The sequence below is a fragment of the Haliotis asinina genome, chromosome 12, assembly GCF_037392515.1.
Source record: "Haliotis asinina isolate JCU_RB_2024 chromosome 12, JCU_Hal_asi_v2, whole genome shotgun sequence".
Taxonomy (NCBI): domain Eukaryota; kingdom Metazoa; phylum Mollusca; class Gastropoda; order Lepetellida; family Haliotidae; genus Haliotis; species Haliotis asinina.
In genome coordinates, this window is record NC_090291.1 from 390,571 (window position 1) to 402,945 (window position 12,375).

A 12,375-nucleotide genomic window follows, 5' to 3' on the forward strand; every position below is an offset into this window, starting at 1 on the left:
AGAAATTGTCAACGCAAATCTGAATTTATATGCACAGGTTTCATATTGCGCCCTAAAGCTAACACAGATATTGCTTAACTTATGAGTGCCGGAAAACCTTCATATTCAAATACTTCAATTACTGGGCCCGAAAAAATGCATTGTTTTGCCGAAAACAGTTGTTAAAAACAAACAAAGTAGAAAGTTGAAGTTTCCAACTTGATCTTCATCACCAAAACACCACATGTCATACATTTAGAACGATGTTTTTACTGTTTGCATGCTCGTAACTTGGGGTAATTATATTAAATTTTCATTTAAAATCGTGAAATCAATTCTGGAACATTGTTTTCAAACAAGATGACGCATTTTGCATCTGTCATCGAATACCATATGATTAATATTACATAGGGTTGTTCATATGAAAACGATAACGAAAAACAATCTACCTAATAGTTTATGTATTTATTAGGACTGTTCGCAGTCGGGGAATTTCAACCTCAATCGAAAGAGGTTTAAGTACAAGACGAAAGACGGTCGCAAAATGGCAACGTTCTGCTCCGCTGCGATATTTTACTTTGCTGTAATCGTGTCTCTTGTTGGAGGGAGGTTTGTAATTCGTGAAAACTGCTTCAGTGCTTTAATGCAACAGGACAAGTACATGGAACACCAGGTGTTCAGGAAACTCGGAAGCCTCTCTCTGTATGACTGTGCGTCTGAATGCCTTACGTCCTCTGTGTGTCTCTCCTTTGGTTTTGAACACAATACATTGGCATGTTTTCTCTATAGTAACACCAGTGACTATGTAAGCATCTCTCCAAAGTCTGGGTTCGACTTCAGTGATATCCAATGCTGGCCGAAGGTACGTCATTCTTTACCATTCTTCGCAAACACCTCACGACTGATTTTATCAAACTGTGATACAGTTTGCCATGCTGGGGGAGAAGTTGCTAGCGTCGGCCTTTAGGTTTAGAGAAAACAGCCATTCTATAAAACAGAAAACAGATTGTATTTTAGTTTACTTTTATTCATCTCTAAATAAATATCATAATAACAATGATAACATGGTCATGGCAAAGTTTCATACTGTACATTTCTTTTTTATTTTGGGGGAGTGTTTTTAATATTTCTGTGGCAGTTCATGCTGTTTTTCACAGTAAACGTTTTGTCTTAATGAAAGCTAAATTTGCGGTCCTTGGATGGATGAATACACTGCGCTGAACACAGCGCTGACAGTGGTTACAATGAAACAGGAGGTCTTTAAGCCAGATGTTTAAAATGTAAGGACGGATCACATCGGAGGTAAAGAAGACGAGATCCATAGCACAGCAGCGTGTGTGGCATGTCTTAATGTTTTCAACTTCTAGATAGGTACAAAAAGCAAGAATTTATTAACTGAACGAAGATTTTGCAAGTTGTCTTGGGAAAGGCCATAGAGGCGGCTGATGCGCTAGTCCAATCGGGACAGAATACGTGATCCATGGGTGTTGCTGCCACACAGTGGCGCGTTCTGCAGAGATGTCTAATGTGATCTTCTGTGATTAGATCCAAGATCTGTAACGGACTGTGAGATTGTAATGGATTCCTCACAAAGTAAGATTTCTGTAGTCTGAGAAGAATAGACATAACTGTCATTAGACTACCTTCTCAAGTGTCAAGGGCATAAAATGTAGATTTGAGTCCTGTTTATTGGTGTGCATCTACTGGCAAGTGATGATTTCTTGACGACTGTTGATGTCTAACATAATAGTACAATACCAGAAGAAATGTTTCTTATTTAGAAGTTGTGATGACTAGCAACAACAGATCCATACACATCCATACCTTTTGAAAGAAAGTCTGACGGAAGTGGATTCAGTCGACACGTTAACCTCAATTTGAGATTAAGTCTGTCGTCCTTCTCGTCTAAAGAAATTGGGTTAAAGTGTACAATCATGTGTCCAGAAAGAATGATTCAGGTGATGAATTATATTGCCCACATGCTAAGCCCTCTTGAATCCGAATCATTACCTTCAGAAAATGTTATTTTCAAGTTCAGCATCGACATTAGGAAATACATCTGAAAATTTTCTAAGCAGACTTCTTAAAGTTAGAATCAATGTCTTCTCAAAGATCGAAGGCAGCACCGAATAAAAAAAAAGTCCAAAATGGAATCAGTCAGTTTGTTTATCCTGTAAGAGGTGTCCTATACAAGCAAACCAATCTAAAAATCCTCTCTCCACAACTGACTGAACACATGAAATATTCAAATGACCTATATGTATCTATGTTGACATCAGATTGGCAACTATTATATCCTGGCGGAAAAAAGAAACTTACTTACTTTGCGTTATTAGCGGTAGTGAGCAAACTCATTATCGAGTCGATATCATAGAGTACAAGTCTTACCCGATTTAGTGTTGGAAAAAGTATGAACACCATAACTTTTTGATAAACAAGGAAAGGATAGTAACGAAAAGTGTCTGCATGCGATTAGCAGTGGCCATGACCTTTTCAATAACTCAAGGGCAGCTAATTTTAGTTTTTACGCAAGATGGGAGTGGTTTCCCTTTGCAGATTATGCCGTTGCCGTAAAATCTGCCATGCCCAAATACAATGTATGTTCTGTTGTGTTGTTCTTTTCGCTTAATGATTTTGTCTTAGTTTATCATTGAAATAATCTACAGTTGGATAACGTACAAAATTATGTATTTTTTCTACTTGTAAAAATTGAATCTGACGAGAGACAAGAGTTGTAATCTCTATATTTTAAATATAATACAAGTATCCTTCAAACGGGAAAAATACACTTGCTGGGGTATGTGAAATTTGCATAAAACGGTTTTTAACAAAACGAAAAAATAATTATCAACAAAATAGCATAAAGTAGTTAATATACTGTGGATGAGCATTCAACAACACATACAACACACACGAAATAATAACGTTTTCATATTTCCCTGTCAAGAATTTGGAATTTACTCCAAATAACACCTACGAGATGCCAAACTATGTTCAACTGACAGCCACTGACAAATCATGGTATATTTAGGTGTTATATCATAAGGAAATTTTTATTTATGCTATCTTTTAATTTCTTGATTATTAGGTCAATAACTCAAGACCCAATTTGTTAACGTATTTGTTTGTATTTCAATACTTGCATAAAACATGATAGTTCTGTGGTTGCAGTATCACATGTTTAGTTTATAAAAAATTAGAATGTAGAAAAATTAGAGAATAACCCCTGAGATACGAGTGATTATACATGCTACCTTCCACGATATCGCTTCCTTCTTCAACGTTATCATTTCCTTCAAAGATTTGTGGGTTGGGGGTTTTTTGGTTTTTTTTGGTTTTGTTTTGTTTTCATGAAAAATCTGCAAGGTGCGATTAAGGAAGGAATGTCATTTGCGTGCTGGAACAAGTTCCACGTTTTATTTGCGCTGCATGCTATGCGCACTTGAAGACAACTGTAGACAGGAGTCGAGTTTAAGAAATTTCTACCTCCAGCGTTGAAGAGTTCGATCTTAGTTAAGGTTGCGATCTTAAATCCATGCTGTCTTAAGACCGTGTTTGTGCAAGTGAATTAGAGCAATTGCACGGTGATTTAAAGTTGGTTGCAGGGGCCTAAGATTGATTGTAACTAAGATTGCTCTGTGCAAGGGGGCCCAGGTGTTGTAGATGGTTGCCTCTGCAACATCGTCCTTGTTGACACTCGATGGCGGGTGGGGGTCAAGGGTGCTGAATATTACTCACACGCCATGTCTCAAATCCCCAATCTTGGTTCATTGAAGGCAAATAAATGTCGCCACGTAGAATCTTTATCCTCTGATGAAGAAGTTTCTTCAGATGTAGCTAATTCTTGGCCAAAGTTCATTGTTATCTCTTCTTTTGACGGAAACCCACTAAAACTTAATCATTTCGCTGTGTCCAAAGGCATTCAAAGTGTATGTGGAGAGGTGAAAAATGTCAATGTTCTCCGAAGTGGTTCACTGCTTGTTGAATGTGCACGGAGGCAACAATCTGTCAATCTGCTGAACCTTCAGCAATTTGTTAACACCAAGGTTGTTGTCACGGTGCACAGGTCACTCAATTCATGTAGAGGAATAGTGCGGGATTATGGAAAGTGTCTGTCTGACATGACAGAAGATGAAATATCAGCTGCTTTAAAAAGTCAAGGTGTTACATCTGTAAAACGGTTCACTAGGAAACAGGATAACACTATTGTCATAACACATACATACCTCCTTACCTTTGCCTTGTCCTCTTTGCCCAAATCTATAAAGGCCGGGTATTATAACATTGCTGTGGAAGTGTATATACCAACACCACTGAGATGTTTTAAATGCCAAAGATTTTGTCATGGTACCAAGACTTGCAATCACAAGGTTATCTGTGTCCGTTGCAGCGGGGCGCATGAGAGCTCTGACTGCGATAATGAAATCAAGTGTGCTAACTGTCACGGACAGCACTTAGCATCATCCAAATCATGTCCCAGTTTTGAAACCCAATCTAAAATCCTCAAAATTAAGTACACAAACAATATCTCTTTCAGTGAAGCAAGAAAATTAGTTTCCACAGTCACACAGTCTACTGCTTCTACTTACTCCGCTGCAGTTTCTTTAACTCAGCAAACTCAATTTTCACATGTTGTCTCAAGACAATCACTCTCATGTCAAACAGATTTCTCTTGGGTGACAGATAAGCAGATCAGCCTTGGTAACTTTATCTCATCTCCAACTTTGCAGAAATGTTCATCAGCCTCTCAGACGGACGATCCCCCTGAACCGCTATCTGTCTATACGCTTCATTCTACAAGTGACCAAGAAAATGAGAAAAGTCAACTATCAAGAAATAAAAAGAAACATTCAAAGAAAAGGGGTAAAACGCTTATGCATTTGGAGCTGCCTTCCACTTTGGAAACACCTGTGACGGTTCATAACTCATTTGAACCGCTTGAGATGGATATCACTTCCTCACACTGTATCGTGCCTGGGAGTGGTCCTTCTACATGTCCTAGATCCCCAGTTCAGCCCCCATGAGTGGCTCAAATCTCATTCAGTGGAATTGCAGAGGACTCAGGAAAAATTTCAATGAGATACAATTATTAGTCCAAGATATTCAGCCCATAGTTTGTCTCCAAGAGACGTATCTTAAATCTACTGACGACTTTGCTTTAAGAAGATACAACTGTTACCATTCCTTCTCTCCACCCGGAGATAAGGCTTCAGGAGGATCTTCTATTTTGATACGTCAGGATGCCATAAGCAGCTCCATTCCTCTTAAGACAAATCTCCAAGCTGTTGCTGTACGGTTGACTATGCACATTGTATTTACTCTGTGTTCACTGTATATCCCTCCATCTACTACACTAACAATCTGATCTTCAACAGCTATACGATCAGCTTCCTAGGCCCTGTATTATCATGGGGGACCTGAATGGACACAACCCTCTTTGGGGAAGAATAAGTACAAACACCAAAGGGAGAATACTCGAGGAATTCATAAATGACAATAATCTGTGCATATTTAATGACGATTCAAACACGTACTTACATCCTGCCACTGGAAAGTATTCAGCACTGGATGTTTCTCTTACAGATGCGAACTTATTAACTGAATTGGAATGGTCCGTTAATGACGACCTTTGTGGCAGCGATCATTTTCCAACTGTTCTGAAAGCGACCAGCCCACATGCTGATTCATCGTCATCTAGGTGGAATTTTAAAAAAGCAAACTGGCACTTGTATGAGGTATTGTGTTCTTCAAATCTAACTCCTGACCATTTTAATAATACCGAAGATCCAATTCAGTTATTTTCAGCTCAATGCCATACCTGATCACACAATACCTAAGTCCTCTGCAAATCCTCACATTCGTAAACCATGGTTTACCAATGAATGTAAACAAGCCAGAAAGTGTAGGAAGAAAGCTGAAAAATACTTCCGTCGACATCCCACAGTCCATAATTTAGACAAAGTAAAACTTTCAAATGCCAAGGCTCGACGTGCATTCAAACAAAATAAACGTCAGTCTTGGCACAACTATATTTCCAAAATCAGTTCTCGTACACCGATTTCAAAAGTGTGGAATATGATTCAACGTATCAAGGGTAAAGGTTCAAAATCTTCTGTTCATCATCTCAAGGATGGTGACTCTTTATTGACAGGAAAGGCTGACATTGCCAACAAACTTGGTGAAACACTATCTAAGCATTCCTCTTCAACCAACTATGTCCCTGAGTTTCAGACATACCAGAAACAACAACAAAAGAAAAGAATTAATTTCAACTCAGACAATGGTGAGGATTACAACTATTTTCACTGCATGAGCTACATACTGCCCTTGAGCAAGCTCATGATACAGCAACAGGAGATGATAATATTCACTATCAGCTCTTGAAGCATTTACCGGAATCATGTTTGGAAACACTTCTACACATTTTTGATACTATATGTACTTGGGGGAATTTCCCATCTTCGTGGCGTAATGCCATTGTCATCCCTATACCAAAACCTGGCCGGGACCACTCTGATCCGTCTAATTACAGACCAATTTCTTTAACGTGCTGTGTCAGTAAAACCATGGAACGAATGGTAAACAATCGTTTAATTTGGTATCTTGAAACCAACAATCTTATTACAAATATTCAATGTGGTTTCAGGAAAACTCGAAGTACCATTGATGATTTGGTACGTTTAGAATCCTTTGTCAAAAATGCTATCGTCAATAAACAACATGCTGTATCAATTTTCCTTGATCTCGAGAAAGCTTATGATACGACCTGGAAGCATGGTATTTTAAAGGATTTACAGAATTTGGGTTTGAGAGGCCGTTTGCCTCTTTTTATATCACAGTTTTTAAAAGACCGGCAATTTCAAGTCCAAGTGGGTTCAACCCTGTCTGATCATTGCAATCAGGATCAGGGTGTCCTTCAAGGTAGTATTTTGTCTGTCACTTTATTTAGTATTAAGAACAACAGTTTATCCAAGGTTTAAAATGATTCCATTGATGGATCATTATTTGTGGATGATTTTAATATTTCTTGTCGTGGGAAAAATATGCACACTATTGAGAGACAACTACAGTTATGTCTCAACAGAATAAATAAATGGTGTCTTGAAAACGGCTTTCAACTTTCTAAATCCAAAACTAATTGCATACACTTTTGTAGAAAATATAAGCCACATAAGGACCCTGAACTATTTTTAGATGGCACTCCCATCAAAGTTGTAAAGGAGGCCAAGTTTTGGGGTTTAATTTTCGATTCTCATTTAACGTTCTTACCACACATTAAATCCCTTAAAGCTAAATGCCTGAAGGCACTAGACTTCTTAAAGGTTGTTTCAAATTCAAAGTGGGGAGGGGATCAAGCTACCCTTCTTCAATTATACAGATCATTAGTACGATCTAAACTTGATTATGGTTCCATCGTCTATGGTGGAGCCCGTAAAAGCAACCTTAAACTTTTAGATTCCGTCCACCACCAAGGTCTAAGACTTTGTCTTGGATCTTTCAGAACTTCGCCTGTTGACAGCCTTTATGTCGAGGCTGATGAGCCATCTCTTGACCAACGCTGTATAAAATTATCTTTACAGTATATCACAAAACTATGTTCCAATAGGTCAAATACAGCATATGACTGTGTCTTCAATCCTCTCGATGAGGATTTGTATAATAAGAAGTCTTCTCTTGTTCCGCCTCTTGGACTAAGAGTAAAACGTTTTCTTTCTGCTGCTGGCATTGAGCTAGATAATATAGCTCCTTCTCGTCTTCTTTCTTCTCCTCCTTGGCAACTGGTTAGACCACATCTTGACCTTACATTAAGTAAATATAAAAAATCAGAAACTAATGACTTACAATACAAACAGGAATATAATCGATTAAAAAGTAAGTATGGTACCTATAAATCCTTATTTACAGATGGGTCCAAGGATGGTGGCGCAGTTGCTTGTGCCACTGTCATTGGATACAGAACAATATCTTCTAGATTGCCAAATAGCAGTTCCATTTTTACAGCAGAAGCACATGCCATATTAACCGCCCTAAACTATATTGAAAAAAACACTCTAAACATAAACATTATATCATTTATTCCGACTCTCATTCATGCCTCCAGGCTATTGAAAATGTATCTTCTCAACATCCACTTTTAGTTGACATTATTGAATTGTATAATGATCTTGCTACTGGCCAATGTGTCATTGTCTTTTGTTGGTTACCCAGCCATGTTGGAATCTCTGGTAACACAATGGCCGATCATGCTGCCAAGGCGGCCCTCAACAAATCTGTGACACCACTTCTCATCCCCTATTCTGATTATAAGGCCGTCATAAGATCATATATCCGAGATCTAATGCAAAAGAAGTGGGACACCCAAGTGGGTATCAATAAATTACATGGAATAAAGCCCTATATCGGTTATACCCACTTGGGTTGTCAGTCCAGATTTGAAGACGTTGTTATACGACGATGTCGCATTGGCCATACGCGATATACTCACGAACACTTGTTAAAAGGTGAGGATCCTCCGTTTTGTATCCCTTGTGATGAGAGAATCACTGTTAAGCATGTCCTGCTTGATTGTGTTGATTTTGCCATCACAAGGGATAAATATTTCATTGTGAAAACTATAAAGGATCTTTTTTATAACGTTAATCATCATTTAGTAATTGAATTTGTAAAGGAAATAGAATTGCTACATAAATTCTGAATATGTTTGGTACATAGATAATATATCTTTTAAGCATGGTATTGTAAATTTGCAACTGCGATCGTTAGTGGCTGTGCCCTCGAGGGGGGTTGAAGTAGCGTTAAAGTATTGTCCTCCTTCGAGGGTACGTAAGTCCCAAAAACTTTCAAAGTCAATTTTGCTGAACCATACTTTTTACTCGTAATGTGTTTATTGTTTTAGATTCTGGCTAAATATTCCTATCATTGCCAGTGTCTGAAGCAATGGTGTAAATCCAGCCAGGGTCCATGCAGATAGAAAAGGTACTGTAAGTCCCCATGGGCCCTGGCATGGTGATCTACCTTCAGCTGCTGGTGATGTGTATAGCCCGTGTTTTATCTTCTCTTGTCCAAATAGTTCTATCAGTTTTACCGTTCTATATTAGTTTTATCTGTAACTGTGATATTCTAGTTGTTTTACTGTCCTATGACGACAGTTTTTTATAGTTTGCACATTTCCCATTTCAATTTCTAATCTGTTCTCGTCACGATATGGCTGAAATATTGCCGATGTGACGTTAAATATTAACTCACTCACTCACTCATATATACACAAACAAATTCAATGAAAAAGATAATTAGTTTAAATATGTGTGTCTATACATTTCATAAACTATTTCAATCATTGTCTTTAATATTATCAGTGTTACTTTCAAAATTGAATAAAATCGCTGTTTATTAATCTGTTCGTATGAAACAACAACGTTAGGCCCAACGTATTGGATATTGTACATCACAGGAACTAAAGTACATGTTGCAGTAATGGCTACGTGTGATCATCTAACACTTGCATAAAGGCTTAGAATGTGGTATACTACACTAAATGTGTGGAATTCCTATGTGAATATTACTCAAACATATTGTATGATATGATGTTGAGCAAGGCTAAATGAAGATACTGATACTGTCCTAATACTGACAGTGTAATCGAAATGATAGAGTGATCGTGTTTTCCGTTATTAAACCGACTTCCACTTCAATGAAATTGCCTAATATGTGCAACAACGTTGACGTGTGACATCACTACCGATGATGACAGTGTTCTTACAAAATGGCGGCTTTGCTGACAAGGGTGTACAGATTTTTGATTCAGGATTGTTATATGTGCTTATTGTTTATATCGTAAATAACAGAAGAAGCCAGAAATGCTGATAAGTCCTTCTGTGTGATTTTGTGTTGGTGATGGCGACACACTCCACGGAAACTTTGACAGTTTCCAAAAAATTGTCAAATTATTGCATTGTATCTACTAGACGACTGGAGATCGGAAATTTCCCTAAAATGCTGCAGTGTAAAATCGAATTTTTAACCTTTACATTTTCGAGCACAGCGTTCATTTTCACATCCCGTGTCTTTCGTTTTGTTTTATCTAGATAGTTGGTATTGGTGACAAAGAGATCATCTGTGAGCTGATTCTAAAATGTGTGAGGAATTCAGTGATGCATTTGCAATTGGCGTCTCAATACCGGCATTCGCAAACGATGGTTTTGTAAGCACTATCCACTATGGCGGAAAGCGCACTTCCATGTTCATGTAAGAGTATTTTCGAAAACATCCCAACCGATTCATCGGCGACGTTTCAGAAATATCATTACTGGTTACATGAAAACTTGATATCAGTGGCCATTAATGTGCTATTTTTGAAATTCAGTATCCCAGTAATTATCTGATTTTCACATTTCGAAACGTAGAGCAAGTAACGCTGTGAATGGCGATTTTGTATAGTGTGAAACTTGGTGACATCTACGATGAAGTCAGTTTTGAGAGGTTATTTTAAGCACTTTAATTACGTCTGAGATAATAGTGGATGGTATAGAGGAATGTCTCGAAGAACTCAAACTTGAGAAGTATATTTATGTGCACGGTCTCTTTAGAATGTTATTGGACTTGAAATTGAAGGTTGAAGAGGAAGGGCATACATGTCCGTGTGACATCTTTAAGGAAACGTGTCTTATAGCCGTTTTAAAACTGCGTGGTCGTAAATCGCTGTCTGCTTTGGGTGCAACTTCGTTTTCCCACTGCATGGTCGTAAATCGCTGTCCGCTTTGGGTGCAACTTGGTTTTCCCACCGCCCTGGCGTAGTTGATGACACTGACCGAGGTGTTTTTGTTTACCGCAGATGACCACGCCCTCCATCCTGCCTGTCAGATAAATGTGAAGGAAGTCAGTAGTGCAGGATTAGTTACAAATTTCGTAAAATCTAGACTTTTTTTATACTTATTAGATTAGTATACTATTATACTAATATACTTATCCTGCACTATTTATGACCAGGGCCCACCCTGCGCTTTCAGCTACCTCCCGTCTTCGTCTTCATCTGTGAGTTTTACGGCAATAATCAGGAGATCGTTGCCGAAGCTCATCGCTGCAGCAAAGCGGCGAGCAGCGCCGGGTTAGGAGCTTACAGCTCCTTGCGGTATCCGGGTTGGCTGCTTAGGATGGACAAGTGTTGTTGCTTCATGCAATAAATGAATGTGATTGAGATTCATGTGATTTTGTGTCAGAGCACATCAATGACAGAAAAGGTAGGTCTTGCAGTGGCTCCGCAGATCGGGACCGTGCAGTCTACAGCCATTACAGACGTTAGGTTCCAAAAGTGCACACCTGACGTGTTGAATTACATTTACACGTCAGTTAATATGTACAAATGTATTGAATGAAACTTATTGTCATTATGTTTATATTCTTCCATGACACTTATTTTCTTAGTCTCGTCATTTATCAAGACACGTAAGGTGTCCCTGCAGTCGAAGTGTTTGGCCTCCACTTGGACATTGGCAAACTAAGAGTCGTTTAGTGGTATTGGGGATAGATTTGAGCTGAGAGAGACTGCAGCCAATGTTATCTTTTTAGTGGTAACTAAAAAAATAAAAAATCTGTAAGTAGCAAAAATCACCACTTTGAGCTTTGCCATATGCATCTACCATGTTTTTTCCTGACTGCTATTAAGAAGATTCTTGTGTTATGGAAACGAAACACACCTCTCTCTTGAAACGTTTCCAGGGAAACAGAGAAAATAATATAACACAAAAGCCTGGACGGACGGACAGGCGAGGCGTCGACTATGCAGATGCCGGGGGTATAATGACGTTTCACGTTATATACAAAGAGAATGGAACCAGTCACAAGAGGACTTGGGTTCCTAACTAACTCACATATTTCACCTTCTGTTCATAAAATCACTGAGTAAGGTACCCAGATCCTGTAGCAACTGGCTCATTTCTCTTTTTGTTCTATTGCATTCGTCCTATCTCGTTTTTTTTTGAAGCTTTGTTCTTCCAGTTCATTTTCTTCTTGCGTCCACTCCAGGCACCAAGCTGACACTTCAGTGGACTGGCCACTCCTCCTCCTCTTCCTTGATACACATGCTCTTGCCACTGGAGTCTGGTGTCCTAGGTCTTGATAGTGCGGGTGGCGTACGTGCCGGAGAAGCTAGAACCTCAGGTTCAGGTGTGAGGGGTGCAAGTCGAAGACTGTAAGACTCTGATTCCTGTGGCTTGCTCGTTAAGGTGCTCTCATTGCTTCTTGAAGCAAAGGCGGGATTAGAATCCATCATCTGTAACATTTCCTCATAGAGGGGTCATGTGATCCTTCGACTGCCTGACCTCTTCATCTGATCCCTTATATTCCACATAGTCACTTTCATATCTCTAAATTTCTTGTCGCACATCTCACTATTTACAC

At 38.8% G+C, this 12,375-nt stretch overlaps 1 protein-coding gene across 1 annotated transcript in view; it reads left to right on the forward strand.

Moving 5' to 3' along the window:
* Positions 1 to 640: 640 nt before the first annotated feature.
* The window catches only part of LOC137258063 (uncharacterized), a 37,340-nt gene continuing 25,605 nt past the window's right edge, over positions 641 to 12,375 (forward strand). The window contains exon 1 of the mRNA XM_067795611.1: positions 641 to 841. Within this exon, the coding sequence (XP_067651712.1) occupies positions 641 to 841 (201 nt within the window). The remainder of the gene's footprint in view (positions 842 to 12,375) is intronic.